We start from the raw sequence: 20,873 nt of genomic DNA, 5'->3' as shown, positions 1-20,873 counted from the left end.
ATTGAGTTTTTACAGAGAAGAAGAGAGAGGGATAGAGAGTTAGAAACATTGATCAGCTGCCTCTTGCACACCCCCTACTGGGGATGTGCCCACAACCAAGGTACATGCCCTTGACAGGAATGGAACCTGGGACCCTTCAGTCCGCAGGCCTACGCTCTATCCACTGAGCCAAACCGGTTTCGGCTAGCCTGTGTCTTGTAGATAAAAACTCAGTCTGGGCTGCCTCTCCAGGTTGTGAGCTATTCTTATGCCTTTTCAGGCCCTGAAGTTGGGTAATGACTTTTCCTGTGAGGCCCCTTGTGTGCATGTGCGAGGAAGGGACTTTGTGTGCTCGGAGGGCCTGGAGTCTGGAGAACAGGGGCCCTATTGTCTGTGCTGAACCTGATGCGTCAGGGACGTCAGGGAGACAATGGAGTCCCGTTGCTGTCCAAGCAGGAAGGGCCTTCGGTGATAAACCAACATCCTGGAGGCCAGGCGACAGCAGTGCCGATGACATCGGAACATTGTTTGAGCACCTCCCATGTAACTGGAACCATTCTCTCTCATGCCATCCTCACTATAGCCTTCTAAGATTGGAATATGACTCTCCCATTTTACAGAGAGAAAAACTGAGGCCCATTGCAGGGAGCCACCTTCCAGGGTGAACCACCATCGAGGGGGGCCGGTCAGAAGGCTAAGCCTGCCTCTACAGACACGTTGTTCAGACAGCTCTCGACCCACCACACTGCCAAGGCCAACAAAGCATGCGACCCTGGCCGAGAGGTTGTCCCACCAAGTGGGGGTCTTAGGGCCAACCCAGAAGGTAGGAGGGCACAACCAGCTTTCTTATTCCTGAAGCCCAGAGAGGTGGCCAAAACCCTGGATGCTATCCACATGTGGTCTGATGTGGCCCAAACATAGCTCCGATGTGGCCCAGATCGGCTCAGAAGGGCCTGAACATGATCCAGATGTAGCTTGGATGTCCAGCCCATTGGCCTGCCAAGGGCACAGTGACTCCTGAGACAAATACACTCCAGACTTCACAAGTCATAGACAACTATTTATTTATTGCAGAGAGGGAACCTATGGAGCTGGATGCCACTGGGAGCCAGCCTGCCCCAGGTGGCCACTGTCCAAGTCTTCATTGGAAGAGAGGAGAGGGGTCCAGGGTTCTACGGGGTGACTGGAGTGATCACAAAGGCGTCCTGCAATTGGAGGAGAAAAGTTAGCTGGGTTGTTTTTATACCTCCTGCCTTGTGATTTACGCTGGTCTGTCCTCCTCAAGGTGACCCCTGGTATTGAGGGTCATGGTCCTGAGCTCACTCATACAGAATTCTTGGAAAGGACAGAGGAGTAGGGTCTGCCTGCAGAGAGTGGGATTGTATAGGATCATTGCCCCTAGCCCCAGCTGATCACCAACACGCTCCCAAAAGTTTGCTCAAATGCAGATTTCTGGTTGTATCCATTGGGCTAAATCTTTTAAAAAATATTTATTTTTGAAACTATTACATATGTTCCCCTTTCCCCCCCATTTAGGCAGCTAAATTTTTAACAAGGCTCTGGCTTTTTTTTTTTTTTTTTTTTTTTAACTAAGTGTGATAGGAAGAACTTAATCTATTGGATATCCCCCAACATTTTATTTTGGTCATTTTCAAACATACAATAAAGTTGAAAGAATTTTATGTGATCACTTATGTAGTCATGATCTAGATTCTCCCACTTAAAAAGCTATACTTGCTTTATCTTATATCTAACCACTTATTCATTTGTTTGACTAGACTTTAAAACATATTATATTATAAAGCTATAAAAAGGAAATGAATGTGCTGCTGAGTCCAAAATAAATGAACAGAGTAGACCAGAAAATTTGGAAACCGTTCCAAAGAATGAAATGATACTTTTGCAGCTCAAACTGTAAATGATAAATTATGTGATGCAGGTTGTTTAAAAAAAAAAAAAAAAAAAGGAGCATTGCTAAATGTCCCCTAATAAGAGATATGTGAAATAAACCAAGCTTCAGCTTGTATGGATACCCATTGTCCATCCAACACCAATCCATGTATGTCTTAGATAAATAAACTACGTATATTTTACTCGGATTATTGTAATGTAGTCCCTTAGTGCATGGCCTGTGAGTTCAGACATCTGCTGAGTTTTGTGGATGAGGAAGCTGGGCTCAGAGAGGCCAGAGGACATGCCTGAGGTCCGATGGCTAGAGAGAGGCAGAGCTGGGATCTGAACTGATCCCCTGGCCCCTAAGTCTAGATTCTCAGCCTCTTTCGGTACCATCCACAGAACTGTTCTCAGTATTCTCCATCAAAGCCGCTAAAGCGTGGGCGCGGTTGTTGAGGGGGGCAGCTGATTATAAGTCAAATGTCAGCTTGCCTTGGAAGCTCGTTAACAAAGCCTCCTATCCTTCCCCCAAAATGGACTCTAGTGGGGTGGGGCATTTTGGAGACTTCCTTTCCTCTGGGGATTTCTCTGGAACTAAACAGATGGACGTGCCTCCCTGGCCTTTGCTTGGGCACCCTGGCTGAGTAAGGATGGGCAGTTAACTGTGGATGCTTTTCATTGTTAATACTTGTGCTTTCAATGTCTCCCCCACTCCGAAGTGGACTAGAAACTCCAAGAAGGCAGGGGTTTCTGTCTTTTTTTGTTCACAGTTGTGCTCAGTGCCTCGCACATAGTAGGTGCTTAGTAAATGCCTGCTGGCCAGCTGACTAAGAGGGAATCACCTCACTGTCATTGGCTCACGTGGAGACCGGAGCCTACAGCGGGAGGTTATCAGGGCAGGTGCCGAGTGCGGATCTCTACTCTGCCACCTACTGAGCGTGTGACCTCGGAAACGGACTTGCCATCTCTCACTCTCAGTCTCCCCATCTGTAAAATGGGGATGACAACAGGATGTACCTCATAGGATAGTTGTGAAGACTGAGCAAGATACCTCAGTATCTGGCGCAACATGATTATGGGCTGTTAAATATTATTAATGACAATATTTGGGGGAAGAGGGGGTGGATGATGCTACAGCTCCTCTCCGTAACAGCTGCCAACAAGTGTCAGATGTTCAATAAGCATTTACTGAGCATCTACTGTGGCAGGCCTCACTGAATCAATGAGCAAACAAATGAATGGAAGCTAGGGTGGAAAAAGCTGGAGGAGTATCAACCCCTGTCAAGGACGATTGTACTCTTCCAGCGACAGATGAGGAACTGAGGTCCTGAGAGAAGAAGAAGCAACGTGCCCAAGGCCCTTCATGTGTGACCAACGGGGTCAGGATTGGAGCCCAGCCCACACCTCCCAGCCCCGGGCTTTCCTAGTGACGATGCCCTCGCTGGGGCGGGATGTCCACCCCACTCACCTTGGTCAGAGTCAATGAAGATTCGGTAAATCCCAAGCCCTTCACCATCGACAGTGGGATCCCGGATCTTAATTTGGCTGAAATAACAAGTATGGTTGGAGACTGCTGGGCCTGGGGTGGGCCTGGGCAGCTGTGGGTAAGCTCACCACTCCCAGAGGCGGGCTCAGGACCTGGCACGCCCGACGCAGGCTGCCCCTTTTGCCTCTGCTCAGCTGTCCTCCTGCCCAGCATCCATGTAGCCTCCTCTCCTTAGCCTTTGCCTCCACCCATCACAGGCTCTGGCTGCTCCAAAGGGCACCCCCCCCCCCCCCACTTCCTCTCACACTCCTGCTTAAGCACCAGGCCTCCCATCATCCACAGCACAAGTGTGGACATTGAGAGATTTCTCATTCCAATAAAATGAAGAAGTGAAAGAGGTGGGCTTGTCATAGGTGACCAACCTTCCCACCCCCATGACCTGAGGCTTAATTAGAATAATTCCATCTTTTCTCTCGGCTTCCTCCACCACGAACACAAATAACAACGCCAACAACAACCATGGCTGAGAAATGTTGAACACCAACTGTGCTAGGCAGCCCCCTCTGCCCCTGACAAAGACCATCTCCTTTATGCTTCTGAAGGAGGTACTCTCATTTCCCCATTTTACAGATGGAGAAACGGAGGCTCAGAATAATAAGGCAGCTCATCTAAGGCAGGGGAGCCAGCAAGAGGGAATTGAGACTTGAACCGGGTCTGTCTGAGGCATATCGAGTGTGCATTGTCTGTTTATACCCCGGTCCCCCGCTGCCATCCCCATGGGCACTGCCTGGCTCATCTTTGCGTACTGAGGCTCTGGAACCAGTCAAGGAAGTGGGGGAAGGGAGAGCTCATTTCTAGATGGGTGACCAGAAAGGCTTCCTGGAGAAGTGGAATTTGAAGCAGGATGGAAAATGAGCGAAAGGGGCGGCAGATGGAGACTCGGGCAGGAGAAGTAACGGGCCCACCCTCTGGGAAGCGGGGGGGGGGGGGGGGGGGGGGATGGATAGCACAGGGACGCACCATTCTCGTTTGGCAGCAAGATGGCGGCGAGGAGATCCATGACGATGTCTTTCAGAATCTCAGGCTGTGAGAGAGAAGGGACGTTGTTTCCTGGCTGAGAATCTCCAGTCCCCGCAGCCATCCCAAGAACCGGCACAGCCCAGCCCCATCCTGAGGACAGCTGGTGGGGACGCTGGAGTTCCAAGTCCCCTGCCAGTCCAAGTTGCTAAGGCTCCTGGGAGTGACACAAACACAACTGGCCCTGGGGTCCCCTAGGTCAGAGGGTTGGGGTACATCTGAAGGATGTGCCCCACCCTCCACTCTCCAGGCCTCCAGTAGAACGTGCCCTTAGGAAATGCAGCCCTGTGCTTCCTGAGGTTTTGACTTCTCAAGGGAAGGCAGTGTCCTGATTTCATGTGAAACCTCCCGTTTTAAAATACCAATAAAAAATTAAAAAAAAAAATATATAAGGACAGCCTGGCCAGCATGGCTCACTGGTTGACATCAGCCTATGAACGAGGAGGTCACGGTTCGATTCCCAGTCAGGGGACATGCCTCGGTTGTGGGCTCAACCCCTAGTGTGGGGTGTACAAGAGGCAGCCGATCAATGATTCCCTCTCATCATTGGTGTTTCTATCTCTCTCTCCCCCTCCCTTCCTCTCTGAAATCAATAAAAATATATTAAAAAACACATGTAAAGACAAAAAAGAACCCCAACCAAAACAAAATACAAAAACAAACCAACCAAACCCCAGAACCGACACCACGCCACAAGACAGGATTCAGCCAATCGCAGACTCTGACTTAGTCCTACTCAGAGGAGAACGCTGAGGACCAGGAAAGGGCTGCTCACGGTCACTGAGATGAGTTTATGAGATTGTGAAGAGGAGAGAGTGTTGTTTCTTAATTTAGGGTCAAAGCTTCACAGAAAAGTGGATGTGTATCTGAGTGTCCGTAGTGTGTGTTCTCAGCTGTGTTTGGCACAGAGCAGGTAAATGTCTGAACCAGGAGCTTAGACTGTGTAGCTGATAATGTGGAGGCTGGCCAGCCCACGATGGGGACCTGTTGAAAGCACATTCTACAAAATGTCTCCTTTGAAATGGACCATTCTGGACAAGCCGTTAATACTCACGTCGAACAATTCAATGTCTGAGTTCATCAGGTGGATCCGATCAGAACTGCAACAGAAAATGCCCATGAGAATGGTCCCTCCAAGTCCCATGCATGCATTCATGCATTCATTCATTCATTCATTCATTCATTCAACAGCTGTTCATTGAGCACCTATTATGTACCAGGCACAGTGTAGGCTTGGAGATTCAGCAGTGAACCAACTCAGATTCTTGCTTTATGGAGCTTACATTGTAATTGAGGGTGGGATGGGGAGACAGAAAGCAAATAGTTAAAAATCACACAAATCATCCTCAGGAGTGAGGACCACTGTGAACTGAGGAGCTCAGTCTTGCTCTAAAGGGGATATTTGATTCCAAGCTCAACTGCTGCCCTGTAGGAATGCAGGCCTATGACAGCAGAAATTCTGGTTTTTATATGTTGGCAACTCATTTATATTAAAAAACCCTACCCTGTGTGGGCCGATCACAACACATGCAGGGGCTTGATATGCCCCAGGAGGCTCCAGCTTGTAGCCCCGGAACTCCTCTCGGGCGGCAGGAGGGTGTGGGGTGCAGAGGGCAGCCGGAGCTCCGTGCTTCTGGGCTGGGCTCCATGGGGGCTTTGCACGGAGGCATGACCGTCACTGCCTCTGTGTGGAGGTGTCCAGAATGGGCCGCCCGCAGCCGAGGAGATGATGCTGGGCAGGCTGTTCCTGTGGCCAGGGTCAGCATGCCTCACGGCTGCTGTAAGGCCACTTCCCTTTCTTTCTCCGTCTCTCACACTCAGTCCTCGGCAGCTGGACAGTCCAGGTAAGGCAGCCGTTCTGCCTGCCCTGGGGTAGCCTTCACGGGATGCTCACACCCCAGAGACTCACAGTGCTGTGTTTAAAGAAACCCAACGGCCACCAGAGGGCACTCATTTCCATCGCCAGATCCTTTGCTATGATTTACCTGATTTCATTTAAGTTGAGCATAAGCCGATCGCCTTTGATATGAAACTGAGCTTCCGAGTTGGCTTCCTGCAACGAGAAGCCCACGTTTCTTTCAGAGGATGCATCAAAGGTGGGGAGTGGGGTTCTGCAAGGCGCTCCGGGGTCAAGCTGACTCTCGGGTCTCAGCTATTGGTTCTGCGACCTTGGGAAAGGGTTTGACCGCTCTGGCCTCACTTTCCGCATCTATTAAATGGGGTAGTACCTGTACCCCCTCCCCACGGAACAGACAACCACATGGGATTGCTGTGGGAAACGATGATGACAGCGGAGCCTTCACGGTGTGTCTGGCAGGTTTAGGAAGTTTATGTGATGATCTCCTTTGATCACCACAACTCTTTGAAGCGGCTTCTATTTTTACCTCATGGTAGAGGTGAGGAGGCTGAGGGACAAGGATCAGTAACCTTCTGGTAATGTTAACTATTATTGTTATTATTATTATTATTATCAGAAAGGTCAGAAGCAAAGTCAAGTTTCGAATACAAGTGCCAAAGCTATACATCAGCTTGACCTGTGGGCGGGGTGGGGTAGGGGTGGGTGGGAGGGGAACCTGAGGGCAGGGTGCCAGGCTCTGGCTCCAGGGAGCTGCATCCAGAGGACAGACTCGTCCTTTAGGCCTGGGCCTGGGGACCTTTGGAAAAGTGCCTGCCATTGGCCATGGAGGGAAGCTCATTCTCATTGCTGGTTGAGAATCAAAATATCCTCCAATAGCCATAGCCAGTGGCTCAGTGGTTAGAACATTGACCCTCAGACTGAAGGGTCTCGGGTTCGATTCCGGTTAAGGGCACAGGTTGCAGGCTCAACCTCCTGCACCAGTTGGTCGGGACACATGCGGGAGGCAACCAATCAATGTGTCTCTCTCACATTGATGTGTTTCTCTCTCTCTGTTTCTTCCCTTTCCTTCCACTCTCTCTAAAAATCAATGGAAAAATATGCCTGGGTGAGGATTAACAACAACAACAAAAGAATATCCTTCATTGCAGGAAGCTAGGGTGCTGTGTCTCCTGCGGTCTTTTGTGGATGGCACCCCTGAAATTGTGTGGGGGCTCTGCTGGGAGGACAGCAACCAGGTCCTCTCCAGACCCCTTGGCCGGGCACGGTTCCAGCAGCCAGGCATGAACCCTGCGTTCTCTCCCTTCTCTCTGCCTCTGCGGTGGGCGTGGTCAGTGCCCCCCTCAGATCCCCTTTAGAGGGCATCCATCCGTCCCTCCCCGCCCAGGGCTGCAGCTTGCAGTCCCAGCCCCTTCGCTGTGGCCATGCTCCTGCTGGAACAGAGTGGCCTTGCTGGGAGCCATGTCCTTACCACCCCTGGGGACGATCGGGTGGCCAGGAACTGATTGAAAAGGGGGTGCAAAGTCTTGACTGACTAATAAAGTCACAGGGTCAGAGTTGGGCCCCCAAAGCTCCTGATCCTTGGGGTTAGAGCTCGCTCTAGTGCCCTCCTGCTGGGCGACAAGAAGGGTGGAGACGTTTAGCAAAGCAAGAGGGGTGAACTGGAGTAGCGCAGGTGCCCCCGGTGTCACGCGCCGCGAACTCACGATGCCCAGGGTGAAGAAGGGGCGGCGGACTTCGTTGGTGGGGAACACTTCCAGCACGATCATCTGGGCCACCTTGGCGCTGCCCTCATCCAGAAGGAGCTCCGGGGGCTCCTGGGTCAGGATCTTCACGATCTGCGTGTGCCTCAGCTGGCCCGCCGCCTGGAAGGACATCGCGCCTGCCTGTGGCCCTCAGGTCCCCGTGGCCGGCCCGTGCCCAGCTCCCCGGCCTCCCTGCGTCCTCTCGGTGCTCCAGCCATGCTGTCCGCTCCATCCTGACGTGGATTGCTCTCACCCTCTAAGCCTGTGGTTTGGCTTCTCCCTCTGCCTGGAATCCCCTTCTCTCCGGGGAAGTCCTCCCTAGATTTCCGGACCCTGTCAGTGCCCCATCAACGCTTTCATAACTCTTCGCATCTGTCCTCTTAACGGACATGCTATCTGTGTAATCATGTGACTCAGGCCGACCTGCCCTGTCGGACTGAGATCTTCCTGAGGACAGGGGCGGGCCTGTAGAAGTCACTAGTGCTGGAAGGAAGGAGAGCGGTCTCACACCATTTTATTCCCCGGAGGCCTGAGCACAGACCCCCGCAAACACCCATCCAGCTGCAGGTGGCACATGGACCGACCTTCTCACTGATCCGATTGATGCTGTGCTTCAGCTGGAGGGCCATCTCAGGAAGCTGAGGATGAGAGGAAGCCAGAGCAGGTCAGCTGGGAGGTGGGGTGGGGGGGACATCCCTGCAGCAGCCCCATGGCCGCGATCCCCAGGACCCCAGAAAAGCCGGGTGGGCCCGGTGGTCCAGGCTACGTATTTGTCACTGGTGAAAAACAGCCCTCTGTTAGCTGCTGTGAGGCGGGGGGTCCCGGCCGGCCTGTGGGTTGGTGGTGGTTGTGGGTTTGTGGGCAGCTCATTGCTCTCAGAGCGCACAGAGAAGTGACCCAGTTCTTACTGTCGTCCTGAATGTGGTTGCTGGTGACCATCCCTCTCTTCTCACATTCTCAGCCCTCTACGCTCAGTTCTGATTCTCAAGAGCTTGGCTACCTGTTGTCTGTCAGCTTCCTTGAAGTCCGGACACCCTCCCGTCACCTTGGGGCAACGCTTCTGCCCAGTAGGCCTCAGTTTCCCCATCAGTCACTGTGGAGGCGGCGGCACACCCTGGGTGACTAGGGCGGGCTGTGTTGAGAAGCATTCCAATGGGAGGACCATGATTGATTAGTCATGTCTGCCACGGGCCCCACGGTGGACAGACAGGACTGCTATTCGGAAGGAGAACCAGGTGTGTCCTGTTCTCAGAGGGCGGAACGAGGACCAGGACCGGATGTTACAGGGAAAGCTTCCTCTTTAGCACTACGTGTCAGAGACAGACTGTTAGGGGTGGGAGGAAGCTCGCCGTGACGGGAGGGGTGTAAACTAAGCTCGACAGGGGCTTCGTGCCCACGGGCTCCGGGGTCCTCGCATCCCCTTTGGCTCAGAAAATTCCCATGATGCCGTAGAGGCGGCTGCATCCTCTGTCCCACTCCGGGGCTTACCACGTAGTCCAGCAGGACCATGAGTTCTTCCGGAGGGAGAAGGGAAGCTACTGCAGCGTCCACCACGTCCTGCCTCACGGTGAAGGTGAACGGGGCGCCGTCCAGAGCCGGTATGGTCAGGGAAGCCCCGGGCTCATTGAACCCTCTGGTCACCTTTCCCTGGGAGTCCCGCAACTTGGCCTAAGGAGACACGGAGCAGAGAGCTGGTATCGAAACTCTAACCCCACACCTTACCCAGCCGCCACCTGGAAGGAGACAAGGCCACTCAGCCTGTTTCCCTTTTTGCACTTGCAGCCTGGAAGCTCAGCCCAGAATTCAGTGCCTCGCTGTAGGTGATGAGTTATCTCAGGTGCCTAGCAATATCTACCCCACCTGCACCCCTCAGATAATCTCTGATTTTTCTTTAAACTTTAAATGTCTTATTTGGCATCTAGGTTTCAACTTTTCAGATACAGCACAAGCCCTTTGGATGAAGGGAAATTAAAAACTGTAAAAAAAAAAAAAAAAAAAAAAAAAGGATGGAAATGCTTGATGCTGCCGTTTTCCAAGGGACCCGTGAGAACTGGTCTGGGATGCAAGCTGCCCGCGTTGGTGTGGTCCCTTCGGGAGTCGAGCTCCAGGGTGTATGCAGCTCCCTTTACCAGGATCTTCCTGCCTGGCCGTCTTCAGTCGCATTTCACTCTCTCCTTGGGCACTCTGATTACCGACATCTTACAGATGAGGAAACTGAGGCTTAAAGAGGGGAAGAAACTTGCCCACAGCCCCACAGCCAGGGACTGGTGGAGCTGGGAGAGAAACGTAGGCCTGTGTGTTTTGATCCTGGGCTCCCGTTGTGAGGTAATCAGATGTGTGGGGACTGGCGGGGGCTTGCCTGAGAAAAATGCCAAGAGCCCCAGCAAACACGCTGGCCTGTGACCGGGGACGTCAGGGTCGGAGGACAGCTCGCCAGGATCGATGCTTTGTGCTGGGCCCTTGGAGCCTGCCTGCCGTGTTTGCTCCATCACAATGGTTTGCGTGGGACATGTTCAGCAGAGTGAGATTTTTCTAAATCCAGCCCGTGCGTCGTAACGGGGACCAGGGTTTTCTCCCCTGGAACAGACCCCGGGCGTCTGGCCCTGGGGGTCAGGGAAGGCAGTGATGTCCACACCTCACTCTCAGGGTCCATGACACTCACCCCCAGGTTGAGCCGGACGATGTTGTCCTTGATGGCAGAGGACAGAAGGTCAAACTCCAGATGGTCACTGTTCATGGCAACGGGCGCTGCTCAGAGACGAGAAGAAAGCTGTGTGAGGGTGAGGGGCAGGGTGGGATAGGCTGTGTGGGGGCTGCTTTTGGCTGGACTGGGTCATTGCAGGGGGAGGGGTCAGTAGAGAGGAGCAGGAGTAATGATGGTGTTGATGATGATGATAAAAATGATAATAACTGACATTTATTAAACATGTACTGAGTGCTGAACTGTGTTAAACCTTTATATGTGTTGGCTCATTTAATCCTCACAAGAACCTTAGGGGGCAGTAGGTGCTGCTATTACCCCCATTTTACAAACGGGAAAACGGAGGCTCAGGAAAGTGAAGAGATTTGCTCATACTGGGAAAAGATTTGGACCCAGGGATCCTATGTCAAGGTCCTGGTGTGAACAAAGCTGACCTATTGCTTGTAACTCTCCACCTCCCCACCAGACTAATCCTATCCAGGCAGGTCTGGATCTGTTTGTTCACTGGATCAAACGTATTCTCCTTGGGATTCCCTACTTGGCCGCGAGGGGGCGGAGGTGTCTCAGCTGCCTTCGCTGTTGGGCGGAGAATGGGAAGGGCAGTGGAGGGGGCTCAGGGGTGGGCGGGGCAGGGAGTAGGCCATAGGACCACTTACACCCTACCTCCCTCCCTGCACCTCCAAGCCTGCCCCACTCCAGGGGAGCAGAGGAGCCAGATAGACTTCCGTCCTAGCCACCGTAGCCTTAGGCAGTTTCTTCCCTCCTCCATCTCAGTTCACTCATTTCAAAGTGGGGGTGTAATACAGTAATGCTGGCCTCATGGGTTGTACAGGACGGGTGCCTAGTAAAGTTGGCTTGAATCTGAATTACACCACACCTGAAATTTGAAGAATTGGATCTAAGCCTTCTCCATCACTAACTTCTGTGAACTCGAATAACTGACGTAATTTCTCTGTGCCTCAGTTTGCTGATCTGTGAAGTGGGGTAATGATCATATGAAACACCAAGCGCAGTATTTGCTCTATGGGTGCTCAATGCTACCGATTCCGTTCTCTTCCCACTCCTCTCTGGTGGCCCCTCTGTACGAGCCACTTCAGACCCCCAAGCAGTAGACAATAGAATTGTCTCCTTCCTTCCCATCCCCGCTCTGAGGCACTTGAGCACAGCAGACACTTGAGGTGGGGGTAGAAGCCTGTGACCGCCATTTCTGTTACTCAGGGAGGGAGAAACAACCCTCCTGAGCATACGTCTGGTCTTTCCTCTCAGCCCACAGTCTTTGCTGTATCATTCATTTATGCATCCATTCAGCACACATTTGAATAAGTTTCTTTCTGCTATGTGCCTGGAACTTTCCTACAAACTTTTAATTCTCACTAACAATCCGGAGGTAGGAATGTATAAGTCCCATTTCGCAGATGAGGAAGCTGAGGATAAGGAGGTGGAGCTGGCTTCCCATAGTCACGAGACAAGTCAATGGTAGAGGGGGCATTTGAACTCAGATTTCTTTGGGGTGACCGGCAGGCTCATGTGGAAACCTGCCTATAGTAGGTACTGGTGAGCTCAGAGCTGTGAATTCCTGTTTGCTCCTCCCAGGCAGGGATCAACTGGTGCTCTTCCCAGCGGCTGCTCAGGCCAGGCTGGGGAGGCGCCCCCTCCAGAGCCGCAGCCCGGAGGCTGGCTCAGCAGAAAAGAAAAAAGGTGGGAGAGAGCGGTGCACTCACCCTTCACCAGGCGCAGGAGCTCCTCACGCATGTCTTCAAAGGCCGCCTCGATCACGGGGCACAGCTGCAACAGCACCAAAGCGGAGCTTCATCAGCAAGGGGGTCCCTCGTGACCCGTGCCCAGCCCACGTGGCCTCAGTCCCACCGCTGTGCTCACGGCCAGCCGGGACTTTGTCCGTGGGGTAGAGGACTCAGGGGCAATCTACTCCCCCAGCCAACTCTGCTGCTCAGGGCACCCCACTTCAGACCCCGGTGAACCTGGGACCTTTGGTTTCCATCTTGTTCCCAAGAGCCCATGTTTTCCATGAGAGGGAGATGGAGAGGCCGTTCCCTCATTCACGTATTCCTTCTGCATCTCAGACTCAGCACAGAGGCCAGCAGGACAGACCGAAGCAGACAGGAGAAGAATCTCTTTGTGTCCTTTGTGGGTTTCTAGCCAACCCCCAAATTTGCCAGCAGTTTTCATCAGGGAGCAATTTCCAGATGTCCCCCAGAAGACATCTGGAAATTTCTGGAGACATTTTTAGTTGTCACAAATAGGGAGGTGATGTTGTTGGCATCTGGTGGATAGAGGCCACCACAGTGCCCAGGACAGCTCCCCACAGCAAAGAATGATCTGGGTTAAATGTCAGTTGTGCCAAGGGTGGGAAACCCTGGCCTCACCCAATCCTGGCCTTATCTGCTCTGTTCAAGACGGGGATAAACATCTACCTGCCCGTGGGCCCCAAAGGAGCTCCTGCTCTGCTCTACAGCCCGTTTTCAGGCACCCCAGGTTTTGTCTCAGGTGCAGTTCCCCCAGCGGAAGAACCTGTTGGCTGACCACCCATTGCTGTCTCCCAAGAAAGGAATTGCACTTTGAGAAATGTCAACTTTTTCTGTGAAAAACCCATTTCCTGCTCCTAGCTGCTCTGCCAACCCAGAACCCAGGAGGATGGAGGATAGAGGACTCGGGTTCAGAGACCCCCAGACTTCACTGCCAAGGGACCACCTGTTTCTCATGGGAAAGGTGTCCCTGGCAACCATTTCATCTTACCCCAGAGTTCCTCTTCCTTCAGCTTCACCAGTGCTGTCAACTCTGCTCACACATTAGAATCCTCCAGGATACGAGCCAGAATTCTCTGGGATACTAAGGCCCGACCCAGACCAATGAAATCTGAATCTCTAAGTAGATCCTGGGTAGCAGTATAATATCCCTCCTAAACCACAGAGGATATATCTTAAGACCCCCACCAATGGATACCCGAAACCACAGATGGTACCCAACCCTACATATACTGTGTTTTTTCCCCATTTATACATACCTTTCACATCTGGATTGTCAGGATCACTACTCTCGCACTTTGTGGCCATTAGTAAGTAAAATAAGGGTTATCGGAACACAAGCACTATGATACCAGGGCAATCTACCTGACAGCCAAGAGGACTACTGAATGACCAAACAGCGGGGAGCAATGTGGCATGGGGGTGTGGGACAAAAGGGTGATTCACCTCCAGGCTAGGACAGAGCAGAACAGCTCCAGATTTTATCACGATTCTCAGAACAGTGCATCATTTTAAACGTATAAATGATTATTTCTGGAATTTTTCATTGAATATTTTTTGACCAGTGGACCATGGGTAACAAACTTTGGAAATTGAAACCCTGGTTAAGGAGGGCACTACTGATGGGACCCACATATTTACACTGAGAGGGGCTCTAGTGTTTTCTAGATGGGCTCCTGCCAGATTTAAACATACCATACCTTTCCCCTTCACATCAAGTAAAATATTTATATGAACATTATATCGACTACAGTGAGGCATGATGGGAAAACATGATTACTAGATAGCCGGTTATATCATATTGTTCACTATATGTGGCTCTTCACCCTTAAAAATAGATCAACGCAAAGAGCATTTGTAATCCCAAGTCCTTGCCATTTTTTTTTTTTCTAGTAAATGTAAAATGTAGAAAATGTAAAAACACATTTTAGGGAGTTAAAGTGGGATGCCAATTTAAGAATGGTTTTGGGGAAGGCTCGCAAAAAGTTTCCAGGATCCTACTTTAAGAAACTCCCACTTAAAAAAGAAAAAAAAAAGAAAAAAAAAAAAAAAGAAAAGGAAAGAAAGAGAGAAAAGGAAACACCCATTTTTAAATAGAAAAACAAAAACAAAAAACAAAACAAACCTTTCTTAAAAGAAAAATGATCTCATGTAAGAAAGGCCAAATTTTACAAAATTACTTTCAGATTCCTTTAAGAAGGCTCTCTGGAATGGTTTAATAAAGTATTAAATGTGATGTAGCTATTACATAATTGTGAATAGTGTACAATGGCATAGAAAATATATATCACTTAAATAATACAAAGTAGTACTGACACCAAGTGCAGCCACAGAAACATTTGAGTGCAATATACAAAAGAGAAAGTAGCTGCCAAGGCAGAAGCATTATGGGTATTTCCCCCCTAACGTGGTTTAGTTATTACATCATCTTTTTCTTCCAAAAAGTTTTATTATAAAGAACTTATTAGTTATGTGACAAGGTATTTGGAACCTCCGGAGGCCCATTGTTGTGAACCTATCTTGGAATTTATAGGAATCCATGGTCAAAGTGGATGAACCAACTTACAGAGTTTTAACATACCTGGGGCATGTAAGGGACATATAAAAGGAGACCGACTGTGTTTACTGACTCAGAAAAATAAACCCAGCAGGACCCGGCGGATGACAGAGCCCTGAAGACTGCCGGTTGGTTTGAGACACTAGGGTACTACAGCCAGCTTGTGCTGGTTTGTGAGGACAACTTGTTAAATTTTCAGGAGTTTCTGAGCCGGTGCCAAGCTGAGGCATCATTAAAAATTAAAGTATATAAACTTACAACTAAATAAATTATACTAAAAGCAAAGTTAATGAAACCTCAAAACTCATTACTTCCTAATTATTTTGTTAAATCGCACTAATTGTTCTGTTATATCTTACTATTATTTCTTGCTCTTGAGGGTATTTAGGTCTATTGCATCCGTGTGGTGGGAATACCAAACAGCGGTGTGCTACGGCACACCCCTTCCCAACTCTGCTCTGTGACCTCACATTCGTAGCTTGATCTTGGCCTTGAAGAGAGTGGTTTACATCAGGGAAAGCAGCAGATGCTACATATACATCTGAGATCTCCCCACTCAACTCTCCAGAGTGAATAGTTAATGATATATCAGCACATCCCTGTCCAAAGTCTCCTGGCTGACTTTCAGCAGTTCTATTATCTTGACCTCAAGGATTCATTGCTGAAACAGACTCAGTTTCCTACTCAAGGTCCCTTCACACCAGCCTGCAGTTCCAGCCCAGCCCTTCAGGGGGAGCAATCGTTACAGGCCCATGAGGTCCCGATTCCACTCACCTTGGTATTCACCAGTTTGGGCAGGGCTGGCACCAGGAGTTTCATGACACTGTTGGCTAAGGGGTTGGCCATGAAAGAGATCCTTCCGGAGAGGAGAAAGGGAGAGAGCTTAGGGAAGGTCAGAGAGGATCACCCCTCCCTTGTCTTACATAAGGGGAGACTGAGTCTAGGGGGGAAAGGAACTTGCCCAAGCTTCCTGGGCCTGCTGGAGACAGAGCTGGGAGTAGACCCTGTCTACTGAGCAGAGAGTTCTCAGGGAGCAGGGGCTGGGGGTTGTCCTAGAAATGTGTGCTGGACACTGGGACAATGGCAGTTGGCATTTCTCCCCATTCTCCTGCTAAGGGGAAGTCGAGGGAAGCACCGCAGTTTTGAGCCCCTGCTGTGTGCCCCATACTCTGCTGTGCTGAGTTAGTTACAGCTGTGGCCTGAGCTAACCTCTGCCTGCAGCTTGAAGCACAGAGAGGCAAGCCCAGCTTCACCCATATAGTACACTAGAGGCCCGGTGCACAAAATTTGGTCTCTAGGCCTGGCCAGCGATCAGGCCCCATTTGTGGGGGGACCAGTGGGATGATTGGGGGGAGGGGCGCCATTGGCACCCACCTTGGTTGGCCTGGGGCCTGTGGGCTGGGGGCAGCTCCTTCATTGAGCGTCTGCCCCCTGGTGGTCAATGTGCATCATAGTGACCAGTCGTTCCACCGGTCATTCTGCCATTTGGTAGATTTGCATATTAGGCTTTTCTTATATAGGATGAGGAGAAGCATTTGCCTGATGCCAGAGCAGGGTTTACCCCTGGCTCTACCCTAGCCTGCCTGGGGGGTGGGGTGGGGGATTTGAGGGGCCCTAGGTAGGTGGCTCCTCTCCACCTTTAAAAGTTTGCCCCACTGCCTGGCAGGATGGCTAACATCCCACCGTCACAGCTTCTCTGCAAGGAGCCCCAGAGCAAGAGTCAGGAGGGCTGGTCCCTTTCAACCTCTGGGCATCAGTGCTTCCATCTGTGAAATGAGGCTTCCCTCCAGGCACGGCGGGAGCCCAGCGGGAGGGCCCACACTCACTTCTTCAGCAGGCTGATGCGCAGGCTCCTGCCGCTGTTGGTGCAGCTGCTGAGGGCAAGGCCCTTCTTGCCGTTCTCCACGCGGATGGTGGCCTGGGCCTCTGTCTCCATGTGAATCTCCACGATGCTCTTGACCAGGGGCCTGGGGGTGACAGTGACTCATGCTGTGAGCACACCCAGCTCCACTGGAATAAACCTGCTGCCCCTTTCTGCCCTCTGGCTCTCACCTCTCTTCTCAGGCTCCTGTGCTGGGTTCTCCTACCCTCCTACCCCTGTCCCCCTTACTCCCCTGCACCCTTGCCCCTCACTAGCCCACCATGTTATTATTTTTACTCCAGCATGTCCCAGGCTCTGTTTTTTTATTCCTCTCCTGGTTTAAATCCTAAAACAGCTCCCAAATTTATACCCAGCTCCTTACTCAGGTGTCTTACAGGCATCTCACATTTAGCATGCACAAAATTGAACTGCGGATCCTGCCCAAACCTGCTCCTCTCAACGATCTTCCCTGTCTTGGTTGCTGGCCACACCATCCTGCCAGTTGCACAGGCAAAAACCCAGGACTCAGCCTTGACTCCTTAATCTCTCTCCTCCTCTTCCACCCACATTCAATCATCAGGAAATCCTGTTGTCTGCACCTGCCTCCAAAATGTATACAGAACCTCACCACTTCTCGCCACCTTCCTGCCCCCAAACTCCGGTCCAAGCTATCCTGGTCTCCCTCTGAATTATTTCAGTAGTTTCTGGATGGCCTGCCTCTGCTCTTGCCTCCATATACAACTACCAGAAGGATTCTTTAAAAATATTAAACATGCCATGTTTCTCTTTGCTCAGAACCCTCCCTGGCTCCCATCTCACTCAGGAGAGGCCCAGTCCTCACCTTGGTCCAAGAGGCATTGCAAGATCTGACCTTGGCTGCCTGCTGGCCTCACCTCCCATGACTCTCCTCTCTCCTACCAGACACCTCTTTGCCATTCTTTGAACAAAGCAAGTATATGTATTTTTGCCTCATAGACTTTGCACTTGCTCTTTTCCAGATACCTGCAAAGTGGAAAAGGGGGGATGAGTGGGTGAATCTGCCTGCTATGCCTGATCAAGGGGATACTCACGTGTTGAAGCCAGCCACCAGGTCCAGTGGGATATTGACGATCAGCTCCTGGCTGTCAGCAGAGGGTTGCACCTGCAGCTCCTGGATGTTGGCTGAGGTGATTTTCAGCCTGGATGGATGCAGGAGAGATGGGATTCACCTGAGCATGGGCCACAAACTTGTTCCCCTCAATCTCTGTCTCCCTGGTGCCCAGCCAGCCGCTGGCCCCAAGCCCTATCCACTGGTTCTTCCCCTGCATGGTCTTGCCAGCTCCCCCCCAACCACCCCCTTGCTCCTGCTCTCAACACTTCCCTGGCTCCCCCATTACTGAAGAGATGAATCCCACAACATCTATTCTGACCGGCTCTCTCACCCTCTAGGCCGTTGCCCAGGCTGGCCCCTCTGCCTGGAATACCTTTCTTCTTGTCTCCTGGTGAACATGGAGTCAATGGCCCACCTGTCACCGAGACTTAGAAGCATCACTTTCGTCCTCTCACCCCAGTGACCTTCCTCTGGAGTCACCTTGTCAGGCTCCCATGTGACTCTCTTATGGGTTATTAACTCATCTGGGAGCTTCTGAGGAAGGGACTTCATTTGTTTCATTCTTTGTGGTCAGACAGAGATTTGATACCAATTGATGCTTATTGACTGACCAATTAAACGTGCAAAGTGTGTCCCGGGCAGAAGCGTGGGCAGGGAGTTCCCAACTTACCAGATGATGTGGTTCAGGACAGAGTTCACCAGGCTGCCTAAGAAGGGGATGCCCCCGGCCGGCTCGTCCCGTATGGCGCTGAGCAGAGGCAGCTCCTGGAGGATGCGGAGAGCATCGTGGTCCCTCAGCTTCTGGGCCAGCTCTGGAGACAGATTCTGAGGGTTAGAGCCCAGCAGGAGGGGCAAGGCGGGGCTCCAGGCTGGGAGAGCTCAGGACTACTCGGGCCTGGACACAGGTGAGGGTCTGGGTGGTTCCATCCTGGCCCCCTCTACCATAGATGTGGCCCAGATGGGGGAGGCTGGGGCGTGGATGGACCATTCACCCCCCTGAGCATTGCCAGCCTCTGCATCCCTCCCACCAGCCAGCGGCCAACACTCCTGGAGCCATGAGGCAGGGAACTCATAAGGCCCTGTTTAGGGCTGTTTTGTTGCCTAAAACACAATTCTCTGGCATCCATATCCTATGGGTCTGTTATCCAAAGAGTATCAAGTGCTGAGCAGAGAAAAGAGGAGTCGGGCCAGGGCCCTGGGAGCCAGGAGCCCTGGGCTCTGTCCCACTTGGCTTGTGAGCAGAGCAGGTCAGAGGTGCAGGAGACCTGATGCTGGGGAAGCAGCCCTCGCCCAGTGACTGACCAACCAGGGCTGTGTAAACACCCACTCCCTCACCCCTGGGCAGGATGACTCAGGTGTACGTGTGCCCCCTGTGCCCAGAGGCCTTCTGTTTGTTTCCAAGGACAAGGCCCAGGCTCAGGAGGGCTCCCGGGCCAGGGAGCTGGAGGGGGAGAAAGCTGGGCCTGGATCCAGGCAGCCAGGTTTCCAGTCGAGGGTCTTCCCTCTGCAGACTGGTGGGCCACTGCCTCAGACTCTGAGGAGGTGCTTTGCCAGTCCTCTGGCTGTAGGGGAGGGCAGCTGCATCCTCACACCCAGGCCACCCCCGTTCTGCAGGAACCTCAGAGTAGTCAGTTTTGGAATCATGGCTTTTGAAAAGGGTTTTTCTTGGAATCATGGATTCTTGGGATCACAGACACTTGCAACCTTTATAATTTACCCACTCGAATCTCATCTAGACCTGGGTCCCAACTGTGTCTTGCACACCCCCAGTCATGGGCAGCCCCCGCTTCCCCTCCCCTTTGCTCTACCTGCCCCATTGCCCGATGGTGCTGAAGCCCTGGCGGCCAAGACTTACTGTCTTTGATGATTCCCGGGCCGAGGAGGAGCACTGCAGGAGGACTGAGGGTGGCTCCGACTAAGGTGGCTGCCAGCAAACCACAGAGGAGGGTGAAGGTCCTTGAACCGGCCATCTTCCTGGGAGCCAGGGAGCAGCAGGTGGCAGACGAGAGAACCTGGGGTGAGCATGAAGGGCCCTGTTAGCCAGGCAGAGAGGCCAAGGGCAGGTCCTCCAGGCCTGGTGACTTACTTGGGCATGGATTCCAGCAGAGGCTGCTGCTTAGTGGAGTGACTGGGAATAGTGTGCGCTCTTAGAGACACTTGCCATGCTGATTCAACACCTGCCTCCCTGACCAGGCCGTGAGCTCTGGGAGGGAGCATTGCTCTGCCTGCTCCCCACTGTGTCCCCAGCACCCAGCACAGTGCCTGGCACACAGTGGGTATTTAATAAACGAATGGTTGCTGAATGAATGAATGGCCTTTGGGAGCCCTGGAAGACTGGGGAATCTAAGCCTGCTAAACTGACAACGTCTAGGCCAGTGGTTAGTCCACTAGGACAACGCATTAGTCCCCAGAGCCAAATATCAACAGTACAACAACTGAAATTTCTTTTGAGAGCCAAATTTTTTAAACTTAAACTCTATAGGTAGGTACATTGTTGTCAATGTAATTAGAGTACTCCTAAGCTGGCCTTTGCTAAAAACTCAAGGGGCCAAAGAGCCGCATGTGGCTCGCCAGCCGCCGTTTGCTGACCACTGGTCTAGTTAAGTCACAGGATCCCCTGTTAAGTCACAGGATCCCCCATCCCTGTGTGCCAGGAAGCCTAGGGGTAGAGGAGAAATATGGGCATCAGAGTCAGCCAGACCTGAGTTGGTGGACTGCCTCTACCACTGGCTGTGTGACCTTGGGCAAGGGACTTAGCCTCTCTGAGTCTCAGTTTTCTCATCTATAAAATAAGGGATACTTTCATCACAAGGTTGTTGCGGGGACTAAATGAAATCATCCATTTGTGGCCTGGCATGCTATAAGA

At 51.8% G+C, this 20,873-nt stretch overlaps 1 protein-coding gene across 1 annotated transcript; it reads right to left on the bottom strand.

Moving 5' to 3' along the window:
- Positions 1-1,151: 1,151 nt before the first annotated feature.
- Positions 1,152-19,977, bottom strand: BPIFB1 (BPI fold containing family B member 1; the record flags this gene model as incomplete). The annotated part of the gene is made up of 16 exons (XM_084888425.1): positions 1,152-1,184; positions 3,341-3,417; positions 4,379-4,442; positions 5,490-5,535; positions 6,421-6,488; positions 7,997-8,155; positions 8,620-8,673; positions 9,524-9,703; positions 9,758-9,768; positions 10,676-10,786; positions 12,458-12,521; positions 15,831-15,912; positions 16,883-17,023; positions 17,988-18,095; positions 18,678-18,819; positions 19,863-19,977. The coding sequence occupies 16 exons, from the start codon at positions 19,975-19,977 to the stop codon at positions 1,152-1,154; spliced, it is 1,455 nt and encodes a 484-aa protein (XP_084744551.1).
- Positions 19,978-20,873: the final 896 nt, after the last annotated feature.

This window comes from Pipistrellus hanaki, assembly GCF_964339955.1.
Source record: "Pipistrellus hanaki genome assembly, chromosome: 6".
Lineage (NCBI taxonomy): Eukaryota > Metazoa > Chordata > Mammalia > Chiroptera > Vespertilionidae > Pipistrellus > Pipistrellus hanaki.
This window is presented reverse-complemented; position numbering and strand designations above follow the sequence as displayed.